At 46.5% G+C, this 23,196-nt stretch overlaps 1 protein-coding gene across 1 annotated transcript in view; it reads right to left on the minus strand.

Moving 5' to 3' along the window:
- Positions 1 to 10,410: 10,410 nt before the first annotated feature.
- LOC308578268 (putative helicase senataxin) overlaps positions 10,411 to 23,196 on the minus strand; it is a 180,073-nt gene continuing 167,287 nt past the window's right edge. The window contains exons 17-20 of the mRNA XM_081178517.1: positions 16,081 to 16,179; positions 14,257 to 14,344; positions 11,922 to 12,075; positions 10,411 to 11,774 (exon numbers count right to left, since the gene is read on the minus strand). Coding sequence (XP_081034643.1) covers positions 11,770 to 11,774; positions 11,922 to 12,075; positions 14,257 to 14,344; positions 16,081 to 16,179 — 346 coding nt within the window. The 3' untranslated portion in view covers positions 10,411 to 11,769. The remainder of the gene's footprint in view (positions 11,775 to 11,921; positions 12,076 to 14,256; positions 14,345 to 16,080; positions 16,180 to 23,196) is intronic.

The following is a 23,196-nucleotide window of genomic DNA, read 5'->3' on the forward strand; positions in this document are numbered from 1 at the left end:
TCTTTTCGCGAAAGCTGAACAAATCCGAGAGGAACTACACGGTGTACGACCGGGAACTTCTTGCTATTCATGAGGCTTTCCGGAAATGGAGGCACCTGCTAATTGGTGCACAACATAAGGTGCAAGTGTGCATGGACCATAAGAATCTAGAGTATTGGAGAACTGCGCGAGTGCTCAACCAACGGCAGTTGAGATGGGCCCAGGAGTTCTCCAAATTTAACTTTGAGATTTGTTACGTGCCAGGCCCAGAGAACGTTAGGGCGGACGCTCTCTCACGCAAACCTGAATATTTGGAGGGGGAGGGAGCACCCGAAGAGACCCATGTCATTCCAGAGGACCGCTGGGTGTGTGGGGCGGCATTGGTGGGGCAAAGGGAATTGGTAGAGGGAACGGTGCATGATGAATACGCCCAGGACAAACTCAGGGGTCTCAGGAGGGAGGGAGACAAACCCGGGGGTTTTGAGGAGAGAAACGGGGCATTGTACTACAAGGGAGCGTTATATATACCCGAAGGGGAGTTGAGGGAGAAGGTACTCAAGCAACTGCACGATAGCCCCACAGCAGGGCATTTTGGGCAACACAAAACCATGTGGCTGGTTACCAGGGAATTTTGGTGGCCCAAGGTCAGGGAAGATGTGCGGGAGTATGTGAGAGGGTGTGACCAATGCCAACGAGCCAAGGGGGAGAGGCGGGCACCGGCAGGTTTATTAGAACCACTACCCACACCTGAAAGACCATGGGAAGCAGTGGCAATAGATTTCATGACTGATCTGCCAAGGTCTAGAGGGAAAACAGCCATCATGGTTGTGGTAGACCTGTTAACTAAAATGGCCCACTTTATAGCCTGCTCACATGCGGTCACAGCAGAAGAAACAGCTAAATTGTTTGTAGAAAATGTGTTTAGGTTGCATGGCGCCCCCTTGAGGGTGGTTTCAGACCGAGGGAAACAATTTACTTCCAGGTTCTGGAGGAAGCTCATGAGCTTACTGCATGTAGAGGTTAATTTCTCAACGGCCCGTCATCCAGAAACCAACGGGCAGGCGGAAAGAGCTAATGGTGTTCTCCAGCAATATTTGAGGTGTTATGTGAATGACAGAGAGAATGATTGGGTGGAGAAGCTGGCGTTGGCAGAATTTGCCTACAACAATGCAGAGAACGTGTCCACGGGAATGAGCCCCTTTTTGGCTAATCACGGGTGCCATCCCAGAGCCTTCCCAGGGGGGGGGGAGGGGAGAACTGGAGCGTTCCAGCTGCAGAACAGTTCGTTGAAGAAATGGAAGCGATCCATCGCCAGCTCCAACTCAACTTAAACAGGGCTAAGGAGGAATATAAGAGGCAGGCAGACAAAAACAGAAGGGAAGGTGAAAGCATTAGGGTGGGGGACCAGGTGTGGCTGTCAACCCAAGGGTTGCCATTCAAAGGGGGTTGTAAGAAGTTAAGACCCAAAAGGCTGGGCCCATTTGAAGTCATGCAGCAGGTCAACCCAGTGGCTTTCAGACTCCGGTTACCGAACCACATGAAGCTGCACCCAGTTTTCCACAGGTCGTTGCTGTCACCGTATAAAGGGGACAGAGAAGGGAGGGTCACTAGGGGGCCAGCAATGGAGGAGAAGGAACACAGCTACCATGTAGCGGAGATCCTCGATTCCAGGTGGAAGGGAGATCAAGTAGAGTATTTGGTAATGTGGGAAGGGGAACCGGAGTCGGAAAACACCTGGGTTAGGGCAGAGGATGTCAATGACGAAGTTTTAATAGAAACTTTTCATCAGAGGTTCCCACGTAAACCTCAGCCTGTAGCGAGGTTCCGGAGGGAATACTTTGCCACCACCGACGAAGAAGAGGAGTTGGAGGGGTTCACAGGTTCCGAAGAGGAGGAGGATTCAGCGAGCCAGGACGGCGATCGATGGAGGGAATTGTTCGAGATGTCTGAAGATGAAGAAGATTCTTTTCGGGGTTTTAACCCTTCACCTCCCAGAGGAGAGGAAATGGGAGGGGGTGAGGGGGGCCCTGGAGGGGAGGTGGATGTCAGGGAACTGCCATCGGAGCATCAGGTGGTGGAGGGGCTCAGGGAGGAAGAAAGAGACTCAACAGCTGAAGCAGGAACCAGCAGGGGGAGGAGTGGGTCTCTGAGGGAATGCGAGCAGGAGGGAGGGCTCAGAGACGCTTCCAGCGAGAACAGTGGGGAGGTATCTGAGTCTCCCATAGGGAGACCCACACCTCGCCGGAAACTGTCACGCCGTGAGTCCAGGAGACGCGTTTCCGTTAAGGAGCTTCTTTGCTGGAAGCGCTTCCGCAGACAGCCACTGTCAGACTCTACGAGTGACTAGAGCAGACATGTTTGAGGAGCTCTGTCACACACAGAGGTTTGTGGAGCCGCACAAACTCTGAGGGAGCACGATTTTACGCACAAGCAGCTAATCATCCCATTACATTAATAAAGGGAAGAAACACAAAATATCCCTTAACGGTGATCCCGGCCCCTACATGGGAGCAGTTCCTGAGAAAATATTTCTCAGTGGCAGAAGCTCCGGACACTCACTGGAGACCTTCTAATCCCCTTCCCATCTGGCCCAATACTGACCCTGCTGAAATCCTAGAATTGATAGCTGAGCTGAAAACTGGTAAGGCCCCTGGGCCAGATTTGGTCCCTGTTGAGGCTATAAAGCTACATTCTGCATGGTGGGCAGGGATTTTAGCTAAAATGTTCGTTGCAATAAATGCCAAGAACGTGGAAGGAGGCCATTATAATTCCTATCTACAAAAAAGGCCCTCCCGGTGACCCAGGGAATTACCGGAATATCAGTCTGCTATCGTCCATTGGGAAAATATATGCCCGTTTTTTGCTGGCAAGGTTGATGAAGTGGTCAGTTGAGGCTGACCTGATTGGGCATGAGCAAGCTGGATTTAGGTTAAACCGATCCACAACAGACCAGGCAATTATTCTTTTTCACTTAGCCCGGAAATACTCGACACCTCGACGGGGCCAACTTTGTGCAGCTTTCATAGATTTGAAAGCTGCGTTTGATAGTATTCCGAGGAAATTACTATAATAATATAATAATAATAAATTTTATTTATATCCCGCCCTCCCCAGCTGAGCCGGGCTCAGGGCGGCTAACAACAATCAAATAAACAATCAAATAATAACACATTCTAAAAATATTTCATTATAAAAATTAGTTAAAATCAAATTGATGGCAACCGATTAAACAAAATTCTGTGCAGGTTGCCAGAGGAGGGAGTCAGGCTGCGCCCTGACCAAAGGCCTGGCGGAACAACTCTGTCTTGCAGGCCCTGCGGAAAGATGTCAAGTCCCGCAGGGCCCTAGTCTCTTGTGACAGAGCATTCCACCAGGTTGGAGCTGCAGCTGAGAAGGCCCTGGCTCTAGTTGAGGCCAGCCTAACCTCTCTGAGGCCTGGGACCTTGAGGGTGTTATTATTTGTAGACCGTAGGTTTCTCTGTGGGGCATACCAGGAGAGGCGGTCCCGTAGGTACGAGGGTCCTAGGCCGTATAGGGCTTTAAAGGTTAAAACCAGCACCTTAAACCTGATCCTGTACTCCACCGGGAGCCAGTGCAGCTGGTATAGCACCGGATGAATGTGATCCCGCAGCGAAGACCCCGCAAGGAGTCTCGCTGCGGCATTCTGCACCCGCTGGAGTTTCTGGGTCAGTCTCAAGGGCAGCCCCACGTAGAGCGAGTTACAATAATCCAGTCTGGAGGTGACCGTCGCATGGATCACAGTGGCTAGGTCAGGGCGAGAGAGATAAGGGGCCAACTGCTTAGCTTGGCGGAGATGGAAAAATGCCGCCTTTGTTATAGCTGTAATCTGCGCCTCCATAGAGAGGGAGGTATCGAAGATTACACCCAAACTCTTAACGGACGGTGCTGGCACTAATTGCACCCCCGCAAGAGATGGGAGTTGCCCCCTCGATCCCATATCGTCCCGCCCCAGCCAGAGGACCTCTGTCTTCGAAGGATTTAACTTCAACCGGCTCCCACGTAACCATCCAGCCACAGCTTCTAGACATCTGGTCAGTGTGTCTGGGGCCGAGTTAGGATGGCCATCCATCAACAGATAGAGTTGGGTGTCATCAGCATACTGATGGCAACCCAGCCCAAAACTCCGGACAAGCTGGGCGAGGGGGCGCATAAAGATGTTAAAAAGCATCGGGGAGAGAATCGCACCCTGAGGCACTCCACACACCAAGGAGTGACGCGATGACAATTCCCCCCCAAGCGCCACCCTCTGTCCCCGATCAGAGAGAAACGAGCGCAGCCATTGAAGGACTGTGCCCTGGATCCCCACGTCGGCAAGGCGGTGGTCCAGGAGTTCGTGATCGACCATGTCAAAGGCTGCTGACAGATCTAGAAGAATCAGCAGCCCCGACCCGCCTCGATCCAGCTGCCTGCGGAGATCATCTGTTAGGGCGACCAGAGCCGTCTCGGTCCCATGACCAGCACGGAAGCCGGACTGGAATGGATCCAAAGCAGATGTTTCATCCAGAAACCTACCAAGCTGTTCAGCAACCGCTCTCTCAATCACCTTACCCAGGAATGGAAGATTCGAGACCGGGCGGTAATTGGATAGATCTAAGGGATCTAACGATGTTTTCTTTAAGAGTGGACGCACCACCGCCTCCTTCAGTTCCCCTGGGAATATCCCGGTGCCAAGGGACAAATTGATGATATCCCCCAGGGGGGCCCGCACCTCGTCTGGACACGCTCTAATCAGCCATGACGGGCACGGGTCAAGAGGACAGGTGGTGGGCTTTCCAGCTTGGAGGAATCTGTCCACATCGGCTGGAGATATCCGGTCAAAGTGGTCCAATACTGGACCTGAGGACAGTCGAGGGGCCTCCAGTTCCTTTATTGTATCCAAATTGGCAGGGAGGTCATGGCGGAGCAACAGGACCTTCTCCGCAAAAAGCTCGCAAATGCCTCACAGCTGTGTGTCAGATTGTTATTTAAATTTGGCTGTCCTTCAAGGGACGTTAAAGACCGAATTATACTGAATAATTGCGCCGGGCGAGAGCTAGCGGATGCAATGGAGGCCGAGAAGTAAGACTTCTTAGCGGCCTTCACTGCCATCTCATAGGTTTTCATAAAAACCCTATAAGATGTTCTTGAGGCTCCGTCACGGGCACCCCGCCATACTCGCTCTAGCCGTCTGAGGTCCCGCTTCATTTTCCGAAGCTCCTCGGTAAACCAGGGAGCCCGGTTTCTGCGGGGTCGCAGAGGGCGCTTAGGTGCAATCTCATCGATGGCTGCCAGGAGCTGGGTATTCCAGCCCTCAACAAGCTCAGTCAATGAGTCGCCAGGGGGAGCAAGGTCCCGCAAGGCTTGACGGAATCTATCAGGGTCCATCAGCCTCTGCGGGCGAGCCCAAATCGGCTCGCCACCTAAGCAGGGTGGGGGTGGAAAGTCAATCCGGGCTTTCAGAGCGTAGTGATCAGACCATGGCACCTTCATCGAAGGAGACATGATCACATCTATACCGGCGCCAAAGATCAAATCCAGCGTGTGGCCTGCTTGATGTGTGGGGCCCGAAACAAATTGGGAGAGCCCTAGTGTCGCCATGGAAGACACCAGGTCCAGAGCCTGTGAGGAGGGAGTGGCATCAGCGTGGAAGTTGAAGTCTCCCAATACCAATAGGTTAGGGAACTCCAAGGCCCAGCCGGCCACCGCCTCCAGCAGGCCTGACAGGGTGGCTGCTGGTGCGCTAGGTGGCCGGTACACCAGCCAGACAGCCAAGCTCTCCTCGGAGCCCCACACTAGGCCAACACATTCAATGCCGGGGATCGATGGCGATGGTAGAGCCCTGAAGGAACAATCTTCCCGGATTAGTACTGCCACCCCTCCCCCCCGGCCCACAGTCCGTGACTGGTGGAGGACGGAGAAACCCGGGGGCGCCATCTCTCGTAAGGTAACAGTTACCCCTTCGCGCACCCAGGTCTCCGTCACGCAAGCCAGGTCGACCCCCTGCGAGGTAAAGAAATCTCGCAGGGTAGCGGTTTTGTTGCCTATAGACCTGGCATTGCACAACACCAGTGAAGGAGGTGAGTAATCCTTGCTCACCCTACCCTCGTCCCTCGGGATGGGGCGCAGATTGGAAGGGGTACGAGCATATCCGTATCTCGATCCCCTTCGCCTATAATATCTGCCCCCACCGCCATACCTCCCTCGCCCCTCCACGGTAGCAATCCCAGGCCTCATACAAGCCTCCATTTATAAAATAGAAAACAAAACAACCAAAAACAATTATGCCCAAACAAAACCAATCCCCACCCCACTCAATGTCCGACCCCAAAACAAAACAAAACGGAACAAAACAAAATACATGGATAAAAACCACCGTTCACGGTGGTACAACAAAATAAACAATAAAAACACCTTTAAAACACCTTAAAATATATATGGGATAAACTTGCCTGCTGGGGAATAGATAGAAGGCTCCTGTGGCTTATCTCCCAACTTCATGCCGGGTCCGTGGCCAGGGTGAGATTATCCCCTGCTGGAGACCTAACTAACCCAGTGCCAGTAAATAAGGGTGTTCGCCAGGGTTGTATTTTAGCGCCACTTCTTTTTAACCTATTTATTAGTGATATGAGGAACCCATTAGTCGACTCACAAAAATTTATCCACACCCCTCGTATAGCAGATTATTGTTGTCCTTTACTTCTCTACGCAGATGATGCGGTACTACTCTCTTACTCCAGAGTGGGTTTAAGGAGGGCACTAAAGATTTTTGCGACATATTGCCACTCTAATCATCCGTCTATCAACCACACCAAGTCTAAAGTATTGATATTCTCAAGGAGTCGTAAACTTTATTCATGGAAATTGGAGGGCACGAAAATCGAACAAGTACATAAATTTAAATATTTAGGTATTTACTTTCAATATAATTTAGGGTGGAAAACGCACGTTGAATACCTTCAAAACAAGGCAAAAGCCCTAACACACTCTCTCCTCCATTTTTTCTACTCTGAGGGGGCCTTATTCATCCCTGCGGCCTTGAAGGTGTATAGCATCAAAGTGATGGCCACAATGGCCTATGCTGCACCTTTATGGGCTGCCTTTGCAAACCTCTCACCTTTAGAGTCACTTCAAAGTCAATTCTTACGCCGAATTCTAAAATTACCAACATGCGTAAGTAATGCGGCTATTCGTTTAGAAATGAAGATCCCTTCAGTGGAGTTAGTCCTATGGAGGAGAGTTTTGATTTATTGGATATCCCTATGGCACAAACTCCCGAACCACTATCTCATTCAATGCATGTGGCGGGATGATTTCACAAATTTGTGGTCAGGAAAAATCCATGCCAAATTGCTGTCCTATGAGATCTCGCCCACTGAATTGCTCAAACTGGATCTAAATGTGGCAAAAAGGTGTATAAATCAAAGGCTGGATGATGCAGAGCTATACCAAAATTTCCTAGCTGGTGGTGGAGTCTGCTCGCCGTTAAATTTTGGCATAATCCCTATCTACCGTGCTCCATCCTACTTAACATCGCTTATGACCGCGTCTCACCGATATGCCTTCATTAGAGCTAGGTTCAATGTTTTTCCAACAAATGTCCTGAGACATAGATTCACTAAGGGCCAAGTCCCTTCAATGTGTGCTTGTGAAATGAAAACATCTGAATCTCTACATCATGTTATGTTTATCTGCCCTATGTACAGTTCAGTTCGTGCTAGTATACTAAACTCCATAATACAGCCTATGGCTGACAAACCAGTAGACCTACAGCTTGCCTGGGTTCTTCAAGATGTGGATACTTATATTACCCTACAGGTTGCTAAATTCCTAACAGCCGTCCTCTCGTATAAGAGACGGAATGGAATGTTAGCCGATTATTGATAGTTATAAGAATTTTCTATAATGACATCAGATATTGATTTTAACGTAGTGCCGAAATTTTAATCTTAAATTTTTCTTTTGATTTGCTAATATCTGTCCTTGTGAGCTGTGAATTGTGTTATATTATTGGTGGCTTGTACGAGTCCACTGTTTTATTTGTTTTATTTGTTTTGTTTTGTTGTGTCGTGCTTCATGATGGGCGTAAAGCCAAATAAACATTTTCGTTCGTTCAAGGTCGTATTGAAGTGTGATCCTGTCCTCTGGGGTGTTAGCCACCCCTCCCAGTTTGGTGTCATCTGCAAATTTGATCAGGATGCCCTTGAGTCCATCATCCAAGTCGTTGATAAAGATGTTGAATAAGACCGGGCCCAAGACAGAACCCTGTGGCACCCCACTAGTCACTCTTCTCCAGGATGAAGAGGAACCATTGATGAGCACCCTTTGGGTTCGGTCAGTCAGCCAGTTACAAATCCACTGAGTGGTAGCATAGTCAAGACCGCATTTTACCAGCTTCTTTACAAGAATATCATGGGGCACCTTGTCAAATGCCTTGCTGAAATCAAGGTAGGCTACATCCACTGTGTTCCCTTCATCTACCAGGCTTGTAATTCTGTCAAAAAACGAGATCAGGTTAGTCTGACAGGACTTATTTTTCAGAAATCCATGCTGACTATTGGTGATCACAGCATTCCTTTCTAGGTGCTCACAGACTGTTTGCTTAATGATCTGCTCCAGAATCTTCCCTGGTATTGATGTCAGACTGACTGGGCGGTAATTATTTGGGTCCTCTCTTTTCCCCTTTTTGAAAATAGGGACAACATTTGCCCTCCTCCAGTCTGCCGGGACTTCGCCTGTTCTCCAGGAATTCTCAAAGATGACTGCCAGTGGTTCTGAGATCACATCTGCCAGTTCTTTTAATACTCTTGGATGCAGTTCATCTGGCCCTAGAGACTTGAATACATCTAAACTAGCCAAGTATTCTTGTACTATCTCCTTAGTTATTCTGGGCTGTGTTTCCTCTGCTGAATCATTTGCTCCAAATTCTTCAGGTCGGGCATTGTTTTCTTTATCGGAGAAGACTGAGGCCAAGAAGACATTGAGGAGTTCAGCCCTTTCTGTGTCCCCTGTTTGCGTTTCACCATCTTCTCCTCTGAGTGACCCCACTGTTTCTTTGTTCTTCCTTTTGCTACGAACATACCCATAAAAGCCTTTTTTGTTGCTTTTAACCTCTCTAGCAAGCCTGAGTTCATTCTGTGCTTTAGCTTTTCTGACTTTGTGTCTACACGTGCTGGCTATTTGTTTGAATTCCTCTTTGGTGGTTTCCCCCCTTTTCCATTTTTTGTACACATCCTTTTAAAATCTTAACTCAGTTTAAAGTTCTTTAGATAGCCACCCTGGCTTTTTTAGGCACCTTCCATGTTTCCGTCTCATTGGTATTGCCTGAAGTTGTGCTTTTACTATCTCCCTCTTCACAAACTCCCAGCCATCATGAACTCCCTTTCCTTTTAGTATTACTGTCCATGGGATCTCACCCAGCACTTCCCTAAGTTTTGTGGAGTCGGCTTTCTTAAAGTCAAGAAATTGAGTCCTAGTATGCTTGGCTGCTCCTTTCCGCTGTATAGTAAACTTCAGAAGAGCATGATCACTCACGCCTAATGATCCTTCCACTTCTACCCCACTAACCAGGTCATCAACATTGGTTAGGACCAGATCTAAAATGGCTGTTCCTCTTGTTGCTTCTCCCACTTTCTGGACAATGAAGTTGTCTGCAAGGCTAGTGAGGAATCTGTTTGACCTTATGCTCTTAGGTGTATAAATGACAAAGCTCTCCAGCCTCAGTTGCGTGCCAGACATTTGACAGCGCTGGCGTCTGGTCACCCGTGACTCTTACTGAATCTGGCCCATTCAGTGAAGAGTGGTGAGTATGGGAGATGTATGGATGCGTATATGACTGAGTGCATGTTCCCTGTCTTGTCATGTTTGTTGATCAATAAAGCAATGTTATAGAGAAAATCCAGTATTGGTTGTCTGGGGTTTACTTGTGCCTTCCTAGAGTGTACTGGGTCTCATCTATGCTAAACATGTAAACAGATTAAAAGGACCTAATTGGTCATAACAGGTTTGGGACTGGCTTTTGGAAGATGCCTGTTTGTGAATTTGTTTTGTGTGTGTAGATCAGTGCACGCTGACCAACGTGCAGTCTTCTCAGTAAGCCTCTATTCTGATGGCATGAGTAATCACGACAACCAGTAGATTCTTATCTGCTGCAGCCTTCATCCGCCCTCACAGCCATTGTAGCATACCATTATCATCCACCTGTTCTGCCGTTGAGGACTTATTGGATCATTCTTTGTCTAGCTCCTTTCCTTTGACCTTACCGCCTTGGGTACAGCACACTAAACAGCTGTAAGGCCACTGAGGTTACTTCACAAGTTGGACACAAGAGAGAGCATGAGGGAAATAGCTGAAGGGAACTCCTCTCTATTAAAAATCATCTCTGAGGCCAACACACATACAATTCAGAAAAAGCAGAACATATTGTAAAAACAATTTGTATTTCATTACTTTCGGTTTTATTTTTCTCAAAAAATGTAAATGTACTTTTAAATTTACATTTCAGCTATTACACTGAAGAAGCAGACAGTTGTACCAAAATGTTAATGCTGCTCGAACACTTTGCTGAATAGCATTTTTTGATCTCCTGTTCTATGTGAAGGAAACCAGGAATTAACTGTCAGAGTAGTAGTAATAATAATGATTTGATCGATATACTGCCCTTTATCAAAAGATCTCAGGGCGATGTACATTAGAAACACATTCCAAAACATCAGTGATAATCATAACAACAGTCCTCTCCAGCCTGCAAACTTCTCCAACCAGATGCTGTCCAGATGTTTTGGACTACAACTCCCATCAGCCCCAGTCAGTGAAGGTTTTGCGCTCTCACATCAGTTTCAGCGTCATACAGCTGGCCAGGGCTGATGGGAATTGTAGTCCAAAACGTCTGGAAGGCACCAGGTTAGATTACAGTCTCTCCTGCCAAAGCTCATCTTGCCAGACTGCTGGATGTCAATTTGTCGGGGAGGCTGCAATGTGAGGATGCACTTGGCCCATGGCTCCTTGGCTCATAAGTGGCAGCAGATCCAATGCAAAAGGAAATCTTCATCTTTTACACTTGCAGAAATCTGCACAAATCACTTCTATGAAATGCCTGCTATGTTCCCTGTTGCAGCATTATGTACACAGTGCCTTCTTTTTAAATTATTATCTATAAATATTTTTATCATGTATACAAAAGAATAAAAATGTGAACTAAGAAATAAGTGGTGTCGCTCTCGCCAAATTAAATTTTAGGGCCAGAAAGAAATATGGCAGCAGGAACAACTTCAGCACTCACCCAGGCGTGCTGGCCCAATGAGGGCTGGACATGCTAACCTGAGACACCAGCAAGCCAAACTCTCATGGTGAGCTGTTTGCATGTGACAAGGCACATGTCAGGACACTCGCCCCAGGGGCATGTGATTTAACTGTGGCCACAGCCAGGCCTGTTTCACCTCTAAAAGATAAGTTTCTCTACATGCCGTACAAATATACACTACACCCAACATTTACAGTGTGTGATTTCTTGAAGTTTACAGCACAGGAAGCAGCCTGCCTAACTCTCCATGATATAGAAAACAATCACTCAAAATGCATTATCTTTCAGGCAGATGACCTTGCAATCCAGGAAAAGGCTGTGGAGCAAAGTACACCAGCAGCCACAATAAAAGGTTCTGAGTATACGGGAGGGACTGTGGGGCTACTGCATTGTCCTCTGTCGCTTGGCATCAAGGGGGGCCTAGATTTCCAGCAATTCATCTGAGGCCTTCACTTTCATTGCTGGATCTTTTGGCCAGCTCTTGGACAGGTTTAGCCTGTGTAGGAAAGAATGGCTTTAGGGAAGAGGAATCCTGAGATACTGGCAAGGGCCATGCCTCACTGTTTCCTGGAGCAGGAGCACCAGCTGAGTATTGCCAGGTATGTCGTCCAGGAGCTCCATGGAACTCAGATGCTGCACTCACCTGTCCTTGTTTGGCTCTGCTGGACTGCCATGGGCTTCAAGATCTTCTTAGCATCACTTGCATAGCAAGGAACATTGTATTTGGCACTGGAGGTCTTGATGATGGCACCTCTTTTCTGAGCATCTTGAATCAAAGCATTCCAATCTTCATTTTCCTACAATGGTTTTTATTTTATTTTAAGAAACAATAAATTATTAGGACAGGAGACTGGGCAGGTGCGGTAGTGACGGTTTATAAACAAGAGTTGGGAAAATTCATGGATTCGAAGTTAATCCTGCTGCCTCAAAGTAGAGGCTGTTGTAGCTTGCTCCCAGTTCTCTTTTCTTCGAAGGCAGGGACAGGAACCTGGTGACCAAATCAGTCCCCCCCCCCCCAGCATTCCCAGTCAGCCCACCACCCTTCAACTTGTCAATCCCACCTGCTCCCTCTAAGGAGATTCTTCTAACTTCTGTTGCACTGCAGGAGAGGGCGAGTGTGATTGTGTGGGTCTCTGGCTCCATCTGCTTTTGGAGTATGCCTCTCAACAGCATTCCACAAGGAAAAATGGAGGAGACCTTAGCTTGAAAAAGACTGGCTAAATTAATCTGAAATACTAAAGACCACTAATAATGGGTGTCAGTAGAAATTAGGACACAGAACTTCCTTTGGATTGCACTCACTGGTAAACAGTGGCTTCTGAACACACAACAGAGAATCCCTCCAAATCATTTGTACATAGGCTACAATTATCCTTCCCTCCTCACTGCAGCTATAGAACCACCAGTGACAGAGAAACAAGTATTGTTTAATGCAAGTCCACTAACAACTCTGCCACTTTACAGGAGCAACAGCAAACCGTCATCACCAGGACTTCCAAATGGAGAAATCTGGATTGGAGGCCCTCTAGTGGCAAAGCCATTGCAGTACAAGACTGACAAAAGTGACCATAATAAGACTGAGTGCATACGTATGTGAGTGATTGTGATTTCACACAGAAAAGTGGCAGGATGGGAAAGAGGGTGCTGAGGTCTCCCCCACTCCACTTACTTTTCTCCCGACAGGGCTCACTCCCAGTCCAAGAGCCTGACTGGGAGAAAAGTGTCAGGATAGAGAAGAGTCTGATGGCGCAGAAGCAACTGGCATGGTAGAGAACCCGATCCCTTTCTCTGCTTGAAATAAACCCTCCCCACCACACAGTTTGGCATTTTAAAACACTGAGACGAGTGGAGAACTTCTGTGGCCCTCTATATGCTGCTTAACTACATCTCCCACCATCCCTTGACCATTGGCTATGCTGACTGTGGCTGATGGGAGTTGTACAACATCTGTAGGGCTGTAGGATTCCCAGTCCCTGCCCTTACAGCCTCTCACGAACAACCTTGGTGGATCAGATCAAATGGTCCACCCCCTGAAGTGCTATGCTTGGTCTTGCATGAAAAATAGCAGTGGTGGGGAAGCTGTGTTGTTGGGTTCCAATTCCCACCAGCCCCAGCCAGCATAGCTAAAGGTCAGAAGACGGGAGTTGTAGTCCAGCAACACTGGGAGGCAGCAGAGCTTCCTTAGCTCTGGAATATAGTATTGCCAGTTTAAGCTCAATTGTGGAAAGACCTAAAGTAACCTAATAGTTTTATAATTTATGAAACCTGAGTTTCAGGTTCCTCTGGGCACCCACAAGCGACAGGGCCTTCTCAGTGGTGGCTCCCTCTTTGTGGAATGCCCTCCCTGGGGAGCTATGCCTTTCTCCCTCATCATTGCCTTTCAGGAGGCATTTGAAAACATGTTTGTTTAGCCAGGCACTTTTGGTGGTTGAAGAACACTGTTCCTAGCAATGCTGAGATCACTGGATGAGAGAAAGCCCCCCCCCCCGATTTTTAATCGTAGCTGTTTTTAGAATGCTTTAACATTTATTCTGTGTGTGGCATGTTTACTACACTGGGCTCATTTGGGCAGAACATAAATTCAATAAATAAGCAAATGCTGCCCAATATTTTCCCTAACACTGCTGGTTCAAAATACATAATTACTTACGACACCTTTTGGCCAGCCTGATGCTTTCCAGATGTTTTGAACTACAACTCCCACTTGCCACAGCCAGCAGAGCCAACGTGTGCCCTCTTTTGCAAGTGTGGGCAGAGGGCCCAATCTATACAGGGTACTGTGCTCAGAAAATCCTGTGGGCACCCCTGAATCCTGTTATGCTCTCCTTCCAAACAACCCTTTGAAGTAGGCTTGATTTATAGCTTTTGGAGGTGATATGGGGAGTTTGTGTGTGTGTCTAAATCCAGGTGTCTTTGGGCCAAGCCCAGGACACCACCATTAACCCTCCACAAAGGTGTTTATTTCTTCTTCCACGTACCATGAGCGTTTGCAGGTGTCCAAGGATGAAGAGACTGTACTTGGCTCGGGTGATGGTGATATTCAATTGCTGCAGACTCTTCAGAAACCTAGTGTCAGGGAGAGGAAGACGGGAGAAGATTTAAGAACAGAAACCAGCACTTATAGAGAGCCTAAAGAGATCATTAGCAGCCTGTCGTCTGACAGCGAGTCAGAGGCGGGGGGGGGGGGGGAGGAGGAGCCTGGAACAAGTCATTCTGTACACAGAGGAAGTCAGGGGCGGGGTTTCCGCAGACTTGAATGCTGGGTAAAAATAAAGGGGGGGGGGAGCAGACGCGGCAACTGTGCCAAAGGGGTCAGACGTTAATTGAAACACTGGAGGTGTACTTTTGAACTTTGTCAATAAATCAAATAGATTGGAACTGGCCGTGAGCCCGGAGTTTTATCTATGCCGGCTTGACAGCATAAAGCCTCTGACACCTAGGGATGGGAAAAAACCCTGTATGTAAGGCTGGCTCAGGATGGGCAGCTATGTCCACAGTGCCCTACTAGCTACCACTGTGGGGTTCAACTAAATCCTTGTTTAAATTTCAAAGGCATTAAAAAAGTTTCAGGCATTCCCACCAAGGAGGAATAAATCTTAAAATCAGTCCATGCTCTGCTTTTGCAATTTCAGCTGCCCTCTACCCGCCACCATGTGGCTTCCAAGCGCAGACACCCCCACCACCATAAAAAAACACATGTGGAAAGGAAGTGGGCTGGTGGTGGAAAGCAGCTTCATTCCATGTCAGGACCTTCAGCTGCCTATCCAGCACAACCTGTTGGTGGAGTAATACTATTTGTTGTGATTCAGGTGACTTGAAAAACAGAAATGCATCATTAGCACAACAGTGAATTTTTTTCTCCTTCTAACCCCCCCCCCCAACTTTTAAATAAAATAATAAAAAGAAGTCCAACCCTGCTTGCCTGATTTCAGCCCCTTGTGAGTTATTCCTGACCTGCTCTCGACTCCCACCTTGACACTTGAACAGCAGTTCTTCTGGGGCGCATCTAAAAGCACTGGACCCATCGAAGCCAGGAGCCCTCTGATAGGGGCTCCCCATTTTGTGACCCATCTAAAGCTACAGAAGAGGAGAGGCAAGAGGGTGTCTGCACTCTGCCCTCCATTCTGCCCCAAAGCCCAATGCTTCCTTCTGGCCTTGCCAACCCCTCAACTTCCCTGCACCTCCCAGATATATAGTTCAGTTGTAAGCTGACAAAGTGCCCCTCACCTTCAACACACACTGCACCTCCACTTACAATATGAACTTTTGGCTTCAAGATCTGGCTTTTATTGTGTGCTACCCTAGGCTGCCATTAGGTTCCTTCCAGGCAGCTTGACAGAAGGGCACATACACACAGTTTTTGGGTTGTGGGACAGGCAGGCACTTTCACATCCTGCTATTTTTTTCTGGAAGAGCCAGAAGAGTTGCTACCACTGGTTAGAGGCCCCCTCTTCTCCCCCCCCCCAGCTAGACACAGTGGAAGCCCCCTCCCAGATTCGCCAACATAAGGAATTGTCAATTCATTGGGATAAGGGAGGTGAAATGAGGAAGCTAACACAGCCTTGGCCCTGCCAGAGTGCCACACTTTGGGAACTCCTCTCATAAGATCCCTTATGGGCATCACAGGTGGTCAAGAGTGGAGTACAAGACCACCATAGGGGCTCCAACACCCCTTGTTCCAACCTTGAATTGTGGACAGTGGCCCACATACTTGACCACCCCAAGGATCACATCTTAAGTGTCAGAATTGCCAAGTTGAGGCACCTCAGTTGTCACCTCGCACTATGACAGCAAAGTCTTACCCAACTGATCCTTGCATGCTGTTCACTCGAACACAGGACACAATGATACAGTCCTTCTCACGGCCCTGGAACCCATCCACAAGGTCAACTTCCCCGACTCTGTAGAGAAAAGGAATGTCGTATGGTGCCATCCTAAATACACTTCTCTCTTTACCACCACCACTCATCCCCAAAAGAGAGGTGAAACTGATTGAGAAGGAAACAAGCCACACTTTTATGAAGTTAAAGAAAACTCCACGCTTCTTGTCTGAAATAGAAAACTATGTAAACAGTGAGAGAGCAAGCGAGGGAGCACATGGTAGATTGGAGAGATTGCTTGAGTCAGTAGGTGGGCTGTTGTGCCTCACTTTTCTCATATGTAAAATGGGAATATAACCTGTATTTTACACACTGCTGTTGCAAGAACAAATGAGATGGGGGGGGTTGTGGGAATGTTAAGGATAGTAGGAAAGGATATATTGAATAAGTATTATCCTTCCTTCACTCATGCTAGTAAGTGATGTAGAAGAGCAGATTCCCCTCAATATACCTGGAAGCTAGCTTGCGGATTCGTTTGAAATACAAATTTTATTTATATCCCGCCCTCCCCAGCCAAAGCCGGGCTCAGGGCGGCTAACAACAATAAAATAATGCAACATTAGAAACCATTTCATTCTAAAATTAATTCAAATCAAGCCACTGGCAACCACTGGGCCAGGGCTCCGCGAAGATTGCCGAGGGAGGGAGTCAGGCTGTGCCCTGGCCAAAGGCCTGGTGGAACAGCTCTGTCTTGCAGGCCCTGCGGAAAGATGTCAAGTCCCGCAGGGCCCTAGTCTCTTGTGACAGAGCGTTCCACCAGATCGGAGCCACAGCTGAAAAAGCCCTGGCTCTAGTTGAGGCCAGCCTAACCTCTCTGTGGCCCGGGACCTCCAAGATGTTTTTGTTTGAAGACCGTAAGTTCCTCTGTGGGACATACCAGGAGAGACGGTCCCGTAGGTATGAGGGTCCTAGGCCGTATAGGGCTTTAAAGCTTAAAGCCAGCACCTTAAACCTGATCCTGTACTCCACCGGGAGCCAGTGCAGCTGGTATAGCACCGGGTGAATGTGATCTTGCAGCGAGGACCCTGTAAGGAGTCTCGCCGCGGCATTCTGCACCCACTGGAGTTTCTGGGTCAGTCTCAAGGGCAGCCCCACGTAAAGTGAGTTACAATAATCCAGTCTGGAGGTGACCGTCGCGTGGATCACAGTGGCTAGGTCAGGGAGAGAGAGGTAAGGAGCCAACTGCTTAGCTTGGTGGAGATGAAAAAATGCCGCCTTTGTTATAGCTGCAATCTGCACCTCCATGGAAAGGGAGGTGTCGGACTTCCGGGGACAGCGCCAGTGGCTAATGGCAGGAGCTCCTCTAAGCGGAGGAACTAGCTCCGTGAAAACTGGGTCGCCCACCACGGCGAAGGTGGGGACCCGTTAGAAATCTCAGGTGGAGGAAGCCTGGGAATGTGGGGGTTCGGCAGGGCACCTGGAGCGCCCCCTACTCGCGGGGAATCCTTTTTAAGGGCTCCGGAGCGAAGTGGGGTGAGAGGCGCGGTGCTGTGAACTGAATGCTACTTTCATGGAGTGAAGCCACACAGCCATTGCCGGGGAGCGCTGACCTTTTTCCTGTGGACATTTGGATCTAAAGTAACTACCTGTGAGTAAAGTGAAGAAATTGGACTTTAAACAAGCTGAATTTGGCCACGAACGGGGGAGGCGTAAAACAGGAAGTCCGCCTTCCTTTTTTTGTAAATAGTGGGAAGCAAGGAGTTTTAAACTAAAGCCTGAGAGACTGCTTTTGACATCTAAATCTTCAGTATAAAAATAGCGAACCCCCCTTGGTTGCAGGGCAAAAGGGGGGGGATTTTTGGACATTATTTGCGTGCAGAAAAAGAGGGTAAAAGTTAACTTTTCACCGTTCGGAACCTGGGAGCGGCAGCCATTAAAATAGCTGCATTGTGGAGCTCCGCATTGGCTGCGAATAGACCATTTGACTGTCAGTGAGTGAAACTTTGTTGCAATTATTTTCTCTTGGCTTAAAAGTTTCAACTATGTTTCTGAACTAAAGTTTGATATTAAATATACTGGCATAACTTGTTAGAGTAACTTTAAAGAGAAAAACAAAAAGAAAAGGATACTTTGGACTAATATAAGATAAACAACAATTGCTTCCCTCTAGAGGAGGTTTTTGACACTGTCATAAGGAGTGGAATTTTTCCAGTTTTAAAGATAAAACTCTGGGACTGTATCTGACCTTGAGAAGCTTTGAGTGTTATGGCAGATGGAAAGGAAAAAATAGACTCATTACAGGAAAAGACAACTAGATCCGGCAGTGTTGGAATGAATCACGTCGGGGTCACCAAATGTTGGAATGAAACCACGACAGACAAGTAGCAGGTGTCATGAGAGAGGCGTCTGCCGGGGCAAGCCCCGGGAACTCTCTTTTATTGAATATTACAAACATTGCCACAGGTGTGCTTGTGGCTGATTGGTTGATACAAACACAAAGCAACTTGTTGCTGATTGGTTAACATAAGTACAAGGTGGGAATTACATGTGAACATTAATCACCGATAGATTAAAGGCTGGGAAACGAAGCTGGAACTAGACAGGCATGAAACCTCCTAATTAAATTATAACTAAAGATTGATATAGCATGATTAAAACAATTACTAATGATTGATCATAACATGAAAGAATATAATAAGTGAAGTCCGTAGATGTGGTCAGCTGTGCATTAAGTACAGGTCATAGTGTTTTTCATGAACTTAAGATGAACTGAGCAGTCTAGGGAAATGAGGGAATGTCTTGGTATTTAGAACAGGTTGTACAGTGTGTGCAGAAGCAGAGAAAAGCTTATAAGCGAGACTTCCCAGAATGCAAGAGAAAAGAAGCAAGAACTTCCCATAATGCCACAGTTATGTGGAGAAGCAGAATTTCCCTTCACGGCAGGACCTTTCGGAGAGCTTCTACATCTGGCCCACCTGCTCCCTCTGCAGCTGTGTCAATGTATACCAAATCAAAAGGAGGAATGCCATCGGAAGAGGATTGGGCTCTTGTTTTAAGCAAAATTAACAATTCTTTGGAACAAATGAATAAAAAAATGGACCAAAATTCACAAAAATTGGACCAAAATACACAAAGTATAAAAAGCTTGGAACAAAAAGTTAATTCTAACACAGAAGCTATAGAGACACTAGTTAAGGAATCTAACTCAACTAGACAGACTGCAGAGGAAGCTAAGGAAAATATTGTTACTGTTGAAGCGGAAGTAGCACAATTGGAAATAGAGGTCCCAGATGTGTGGAAACAAGTACATGATCAGAAGCAGATAGAATCATAGAATCATAGAATCATAGAGTTGGAAGAGACCACAAGGGCCATCGAGTCCAACCCCCTGCCAAGCAGGAAACACCACCAGAGCACTCCTGACATATGGTTGTCAAGCCTCTGCTTAAAGACCTCCAAAGAAGGAGACTCCACCACACTCCTTGGCAGCAAATTCCACTGTCAAACAGCTCTTACTGTCAGGAAGTTCTTCCTAATGTTTAGGTGGAATCTTCTTTCTTGTAGTTTGGATCCATTGCTCCGTGTCCGCTTCTCTGGAGCAGCAGAAAACAACCTTTCTCCCTCCTCTATGTGACATCCTTTTATATATTTGAACATGGCTATCATATCACCCCTTAACCTCCTCTTCTCCAGGCTAAACATGCCCAGCTCCCTTAGCCGTTCCTCATAAGGCATCGTTTCCAGGCCTTTGACCATTTTGGTTGCCCTCCTCTGGACACGTTCCAGTTTGTCAGTGTCCTTCTTGAATTGTGGTGCCCAGAACTGGACACAGTACTCCAGGTGTGGTCTGACCAGAGCAGAATACAGTGGCACTATTACTTCCCTTGATCTAGATGCTATACTCCTATTGATGCAGCCCAGAATTGCATTGGCGTTTTTAGCTGCCGCGTCACACTGTTGGCTCATGTCAAGTTTGTGGTCAACCAAGACTCCTAGATCCTTTTCATATGTACTGCTCTCAAGCCAGGTGTCTCCCATCTTGTATTTGTGCCTCTCATTTTTTTTGCCCAAGTGCAATACTTTACATTTCTCCCTGTTAAAATTCATCTTGTTTGTTTTTGCCCAGTTCTCTAATCTGTCAAGGTCGTTTTGAAGTGTGATCCTGTCCTCTGGGGTGTTAGCCACCCCTCCCAGTTTGGTGTCATCTGCAAATTTGATCAGGATGCCCTTGAGTCCATCATCCAAGTCATTGATAAAGATGTTGAATAAGACCGGGCCCAAGACAGAACCCTGTGGCACCCCACTAGTCACTCTTCTCCAGGATGAAGAGGAACCATTGATGAGCACCCTTTGGGTTCGGTCAGTCAGCCAGTTACAAATCCACTGAGTGGTAGCATAGTCAAGACCGCATTTTACCAGCTTCTTTACAAGAATATCATGGGGCACCTTGTCAAATGCCTTGCTGAAATCAAGGTAGGCTACATCCACTGCGTTCCCTTCATCTACCAGGCTTGTAATTCTGTCAAAAAACGAGATCAGGTTAGTCTGACATGACTTATTTTTCAGAAATCCATGCTGACTATTGGTGATCACAGCATTCCTTTCTAGGTGCTCACAGACTGTTTGCTTAATGATCTGCTCCAGAATCTTCCCTGCTATTGATGTCAGACTGACTGGGCGGTAATTATTTGGGTCCTCTCTTTTCCCCTTTTTGAAAATAGGGACAACATTTGCCCTCCTCCAGTCTGCCGGGACTTCGCCTGTTCTCCAGGAATTCTCAAAGATGACTGCCAGTGGTTCTGAGATCACATCTGCCAGTTCTTTTAATACTCTTGGATGCAGTTCATCTGGCCCTGGAGACTTGAATACATCTAAACTAGCCAAATATTCTTGTACTATCTCCTTAGTTATTCTGGGCTGTGTTTCCTTTGCTGAATCATTTGCTCCAAATTCTTCAGGTCGGGCATTGTTTTCTTTATCAGAGAAGACTGAGGCAAAGAAGGCATTGAGGAGTTCAGCCCTTTCTGTGTCCCCTGTTTGCATTTCACCATCTTCTCCTCTGAGTGACCCCACTGTTTCTTTGTTCTTCCTTTTGCTACGAACATACCCATAAAAGCCTTTTTTGTTGCTTTTAACCTCTCTAGCAAGCCTGAGTTCATTCTGTGCTTTAGCTTTTCTGACTTTGTGTCTACACGTGCTGGCTATTTGTTTGAATTCCTCTTTGGTGGTTTCCCCCCTTTTCCATTTTTTGTACACATCCTTTTTTAATCTTAATTCAGTTAAAAGTTCTTTAGATAGCCACCCTGGCTTCTTTAGGCACCTTCCATGTTTCCGTCTCATTGGTATTGCCTGACTTTGTGCTTTTACTATCTCCCTCTTAACAAACTCCCAGCCATCATGAACTCCCTTTCCTTTTAGTATTGCTGTCCATGGGATCTCACCCAGCACTTCCTAAGTTTTATGAAGTCGGCTTTCTTAAAGTCAAGAAATTGAGTCCTAGATGCTTTCTATGTTTGAGCTCAAGGAGAAACAGACAAATTTGAGAATTCGGGGAGTACCTGAACTAGAGAAAGACTCCTTGATAGACTTTCTTACAGAGGAATTTGCAGCCTTTCACCATTTAAGATTGTTGAACCCCCTTCGGAAGCAGGAGAAGTGGGGGAATTTTTTTTTTTTGGACTGTTTAAACCTGCAGAACTGAGTGTAAAGCAAAGTAACTTTCCACCGTCTTGATTCTGGAGCGGGGTGTCAGGACTGACTTTTTTTTTTTTAAAAAAAGATATTTATTGAGTTTTCACAAATTATAAAATACAAACAAACACACACAAAGACAAACAAGTATAATTTCAAGTCCTTATTCTCCTAAACCTTACTTCGCCGACCTCCTCATACCTCCCCTTTCTGCATTCCAATTTCAAATATTTAGTTCAGCAAATCCTCACCCTTAATTTAATCTAATTGTAATCCTTTCTTTTCTTTTAACCTAATCTTTACAGCTGTAATCCGCTTACTTCTATAGCCGCAACATTTTAACACTCATTAATTTTACAATGTCTCTTAAGATAGATCTTAAATTTCTTCCAATCTTCTTCCGCCGTCTCTTTTCCCTGATCTCGGATTCTGCCAGTCATTTCAGCCAGTCCCATGTAGTCTATCACCTTCATCTGCCATTCTTCCAGAGTGGGTAGATCTTGTGTCTTCCAATACTTTGCGATGAGTATTCTTGCTGCTGTTGTAGCATACATAAAAAAAGTTCTGTCTTTCTTTGGCACCAATTGGCCGACAATGCCCAAGAGAAAGGCTTCTGGTTTCTTAAGGAAAGTACATTTAAGTACCTTTTTCATTTCATTATATATCATTTCCCAGAAAGCCTTAATCTTTGGGCACGTCCACCAAAGGTGATAGAAAGTACCTTCAGTTTCTTTACATTTCCAACATTTATTATCAGACAAATGGTAAATTTTTACAAGCTTGACTGGAGTCATGTACCACCTATACATCATTTTCATAATATTTTCCTTTAAGGCATTACATGCCGTAAATTTCATACCGGTGGTCCACAACTGTTCCCAGTCAGCAAACATGATGTTATGACCAATATCTTGTGCCCACTTTATCATAGCTGATTTCACTGTTTCATCTTGTGTATTCCATTTCAACAGCAAGTTGTACATTCTTGACAAGTTCTTAGTATTGGGTTCTAACAGTTCTGTTTCTAATTTTGATTTCTCCACCTGGAAGCCAATTTTCCTGTCCTGTTTGTAAACCTCCATTATTTGATAAAAACGGAGCCAGTCTCGCACTTTAACTTTTAATTTCTCAAAACTCTGTAATTTCAATTTATCTCCTTCCTGTTTCAAAATTTCTCAATATTTCGGCCATTTGGCCTCCATATTGAGTTTTTTCACAGCCTTTGCCTCCATTGGCGACAACCACCTTGGGGTTTTATTTTCCAACAAATCTTTATATTTAATCCAAACATTATATAATGCTTTCCTAACAATATGATTTTTAAATGCTTTATGTGCTTTAACCTTGTCATACCATAGATATGCATGCCATCCAAATACGTTGTTAAAACCTTCCAAATCCAAAATG

This window comes from Podarcis bocagei (genome assembly GCF_964188305.1).
Source record: "Podarcis bocagei genome assembly, chromosome: W".
Lineage (NCBI taxonomy): Eukaryota > Metazoa > Chordata > Lepidosauria > Squamata > Lacertidae > Podarcis > Podarcis bocagei.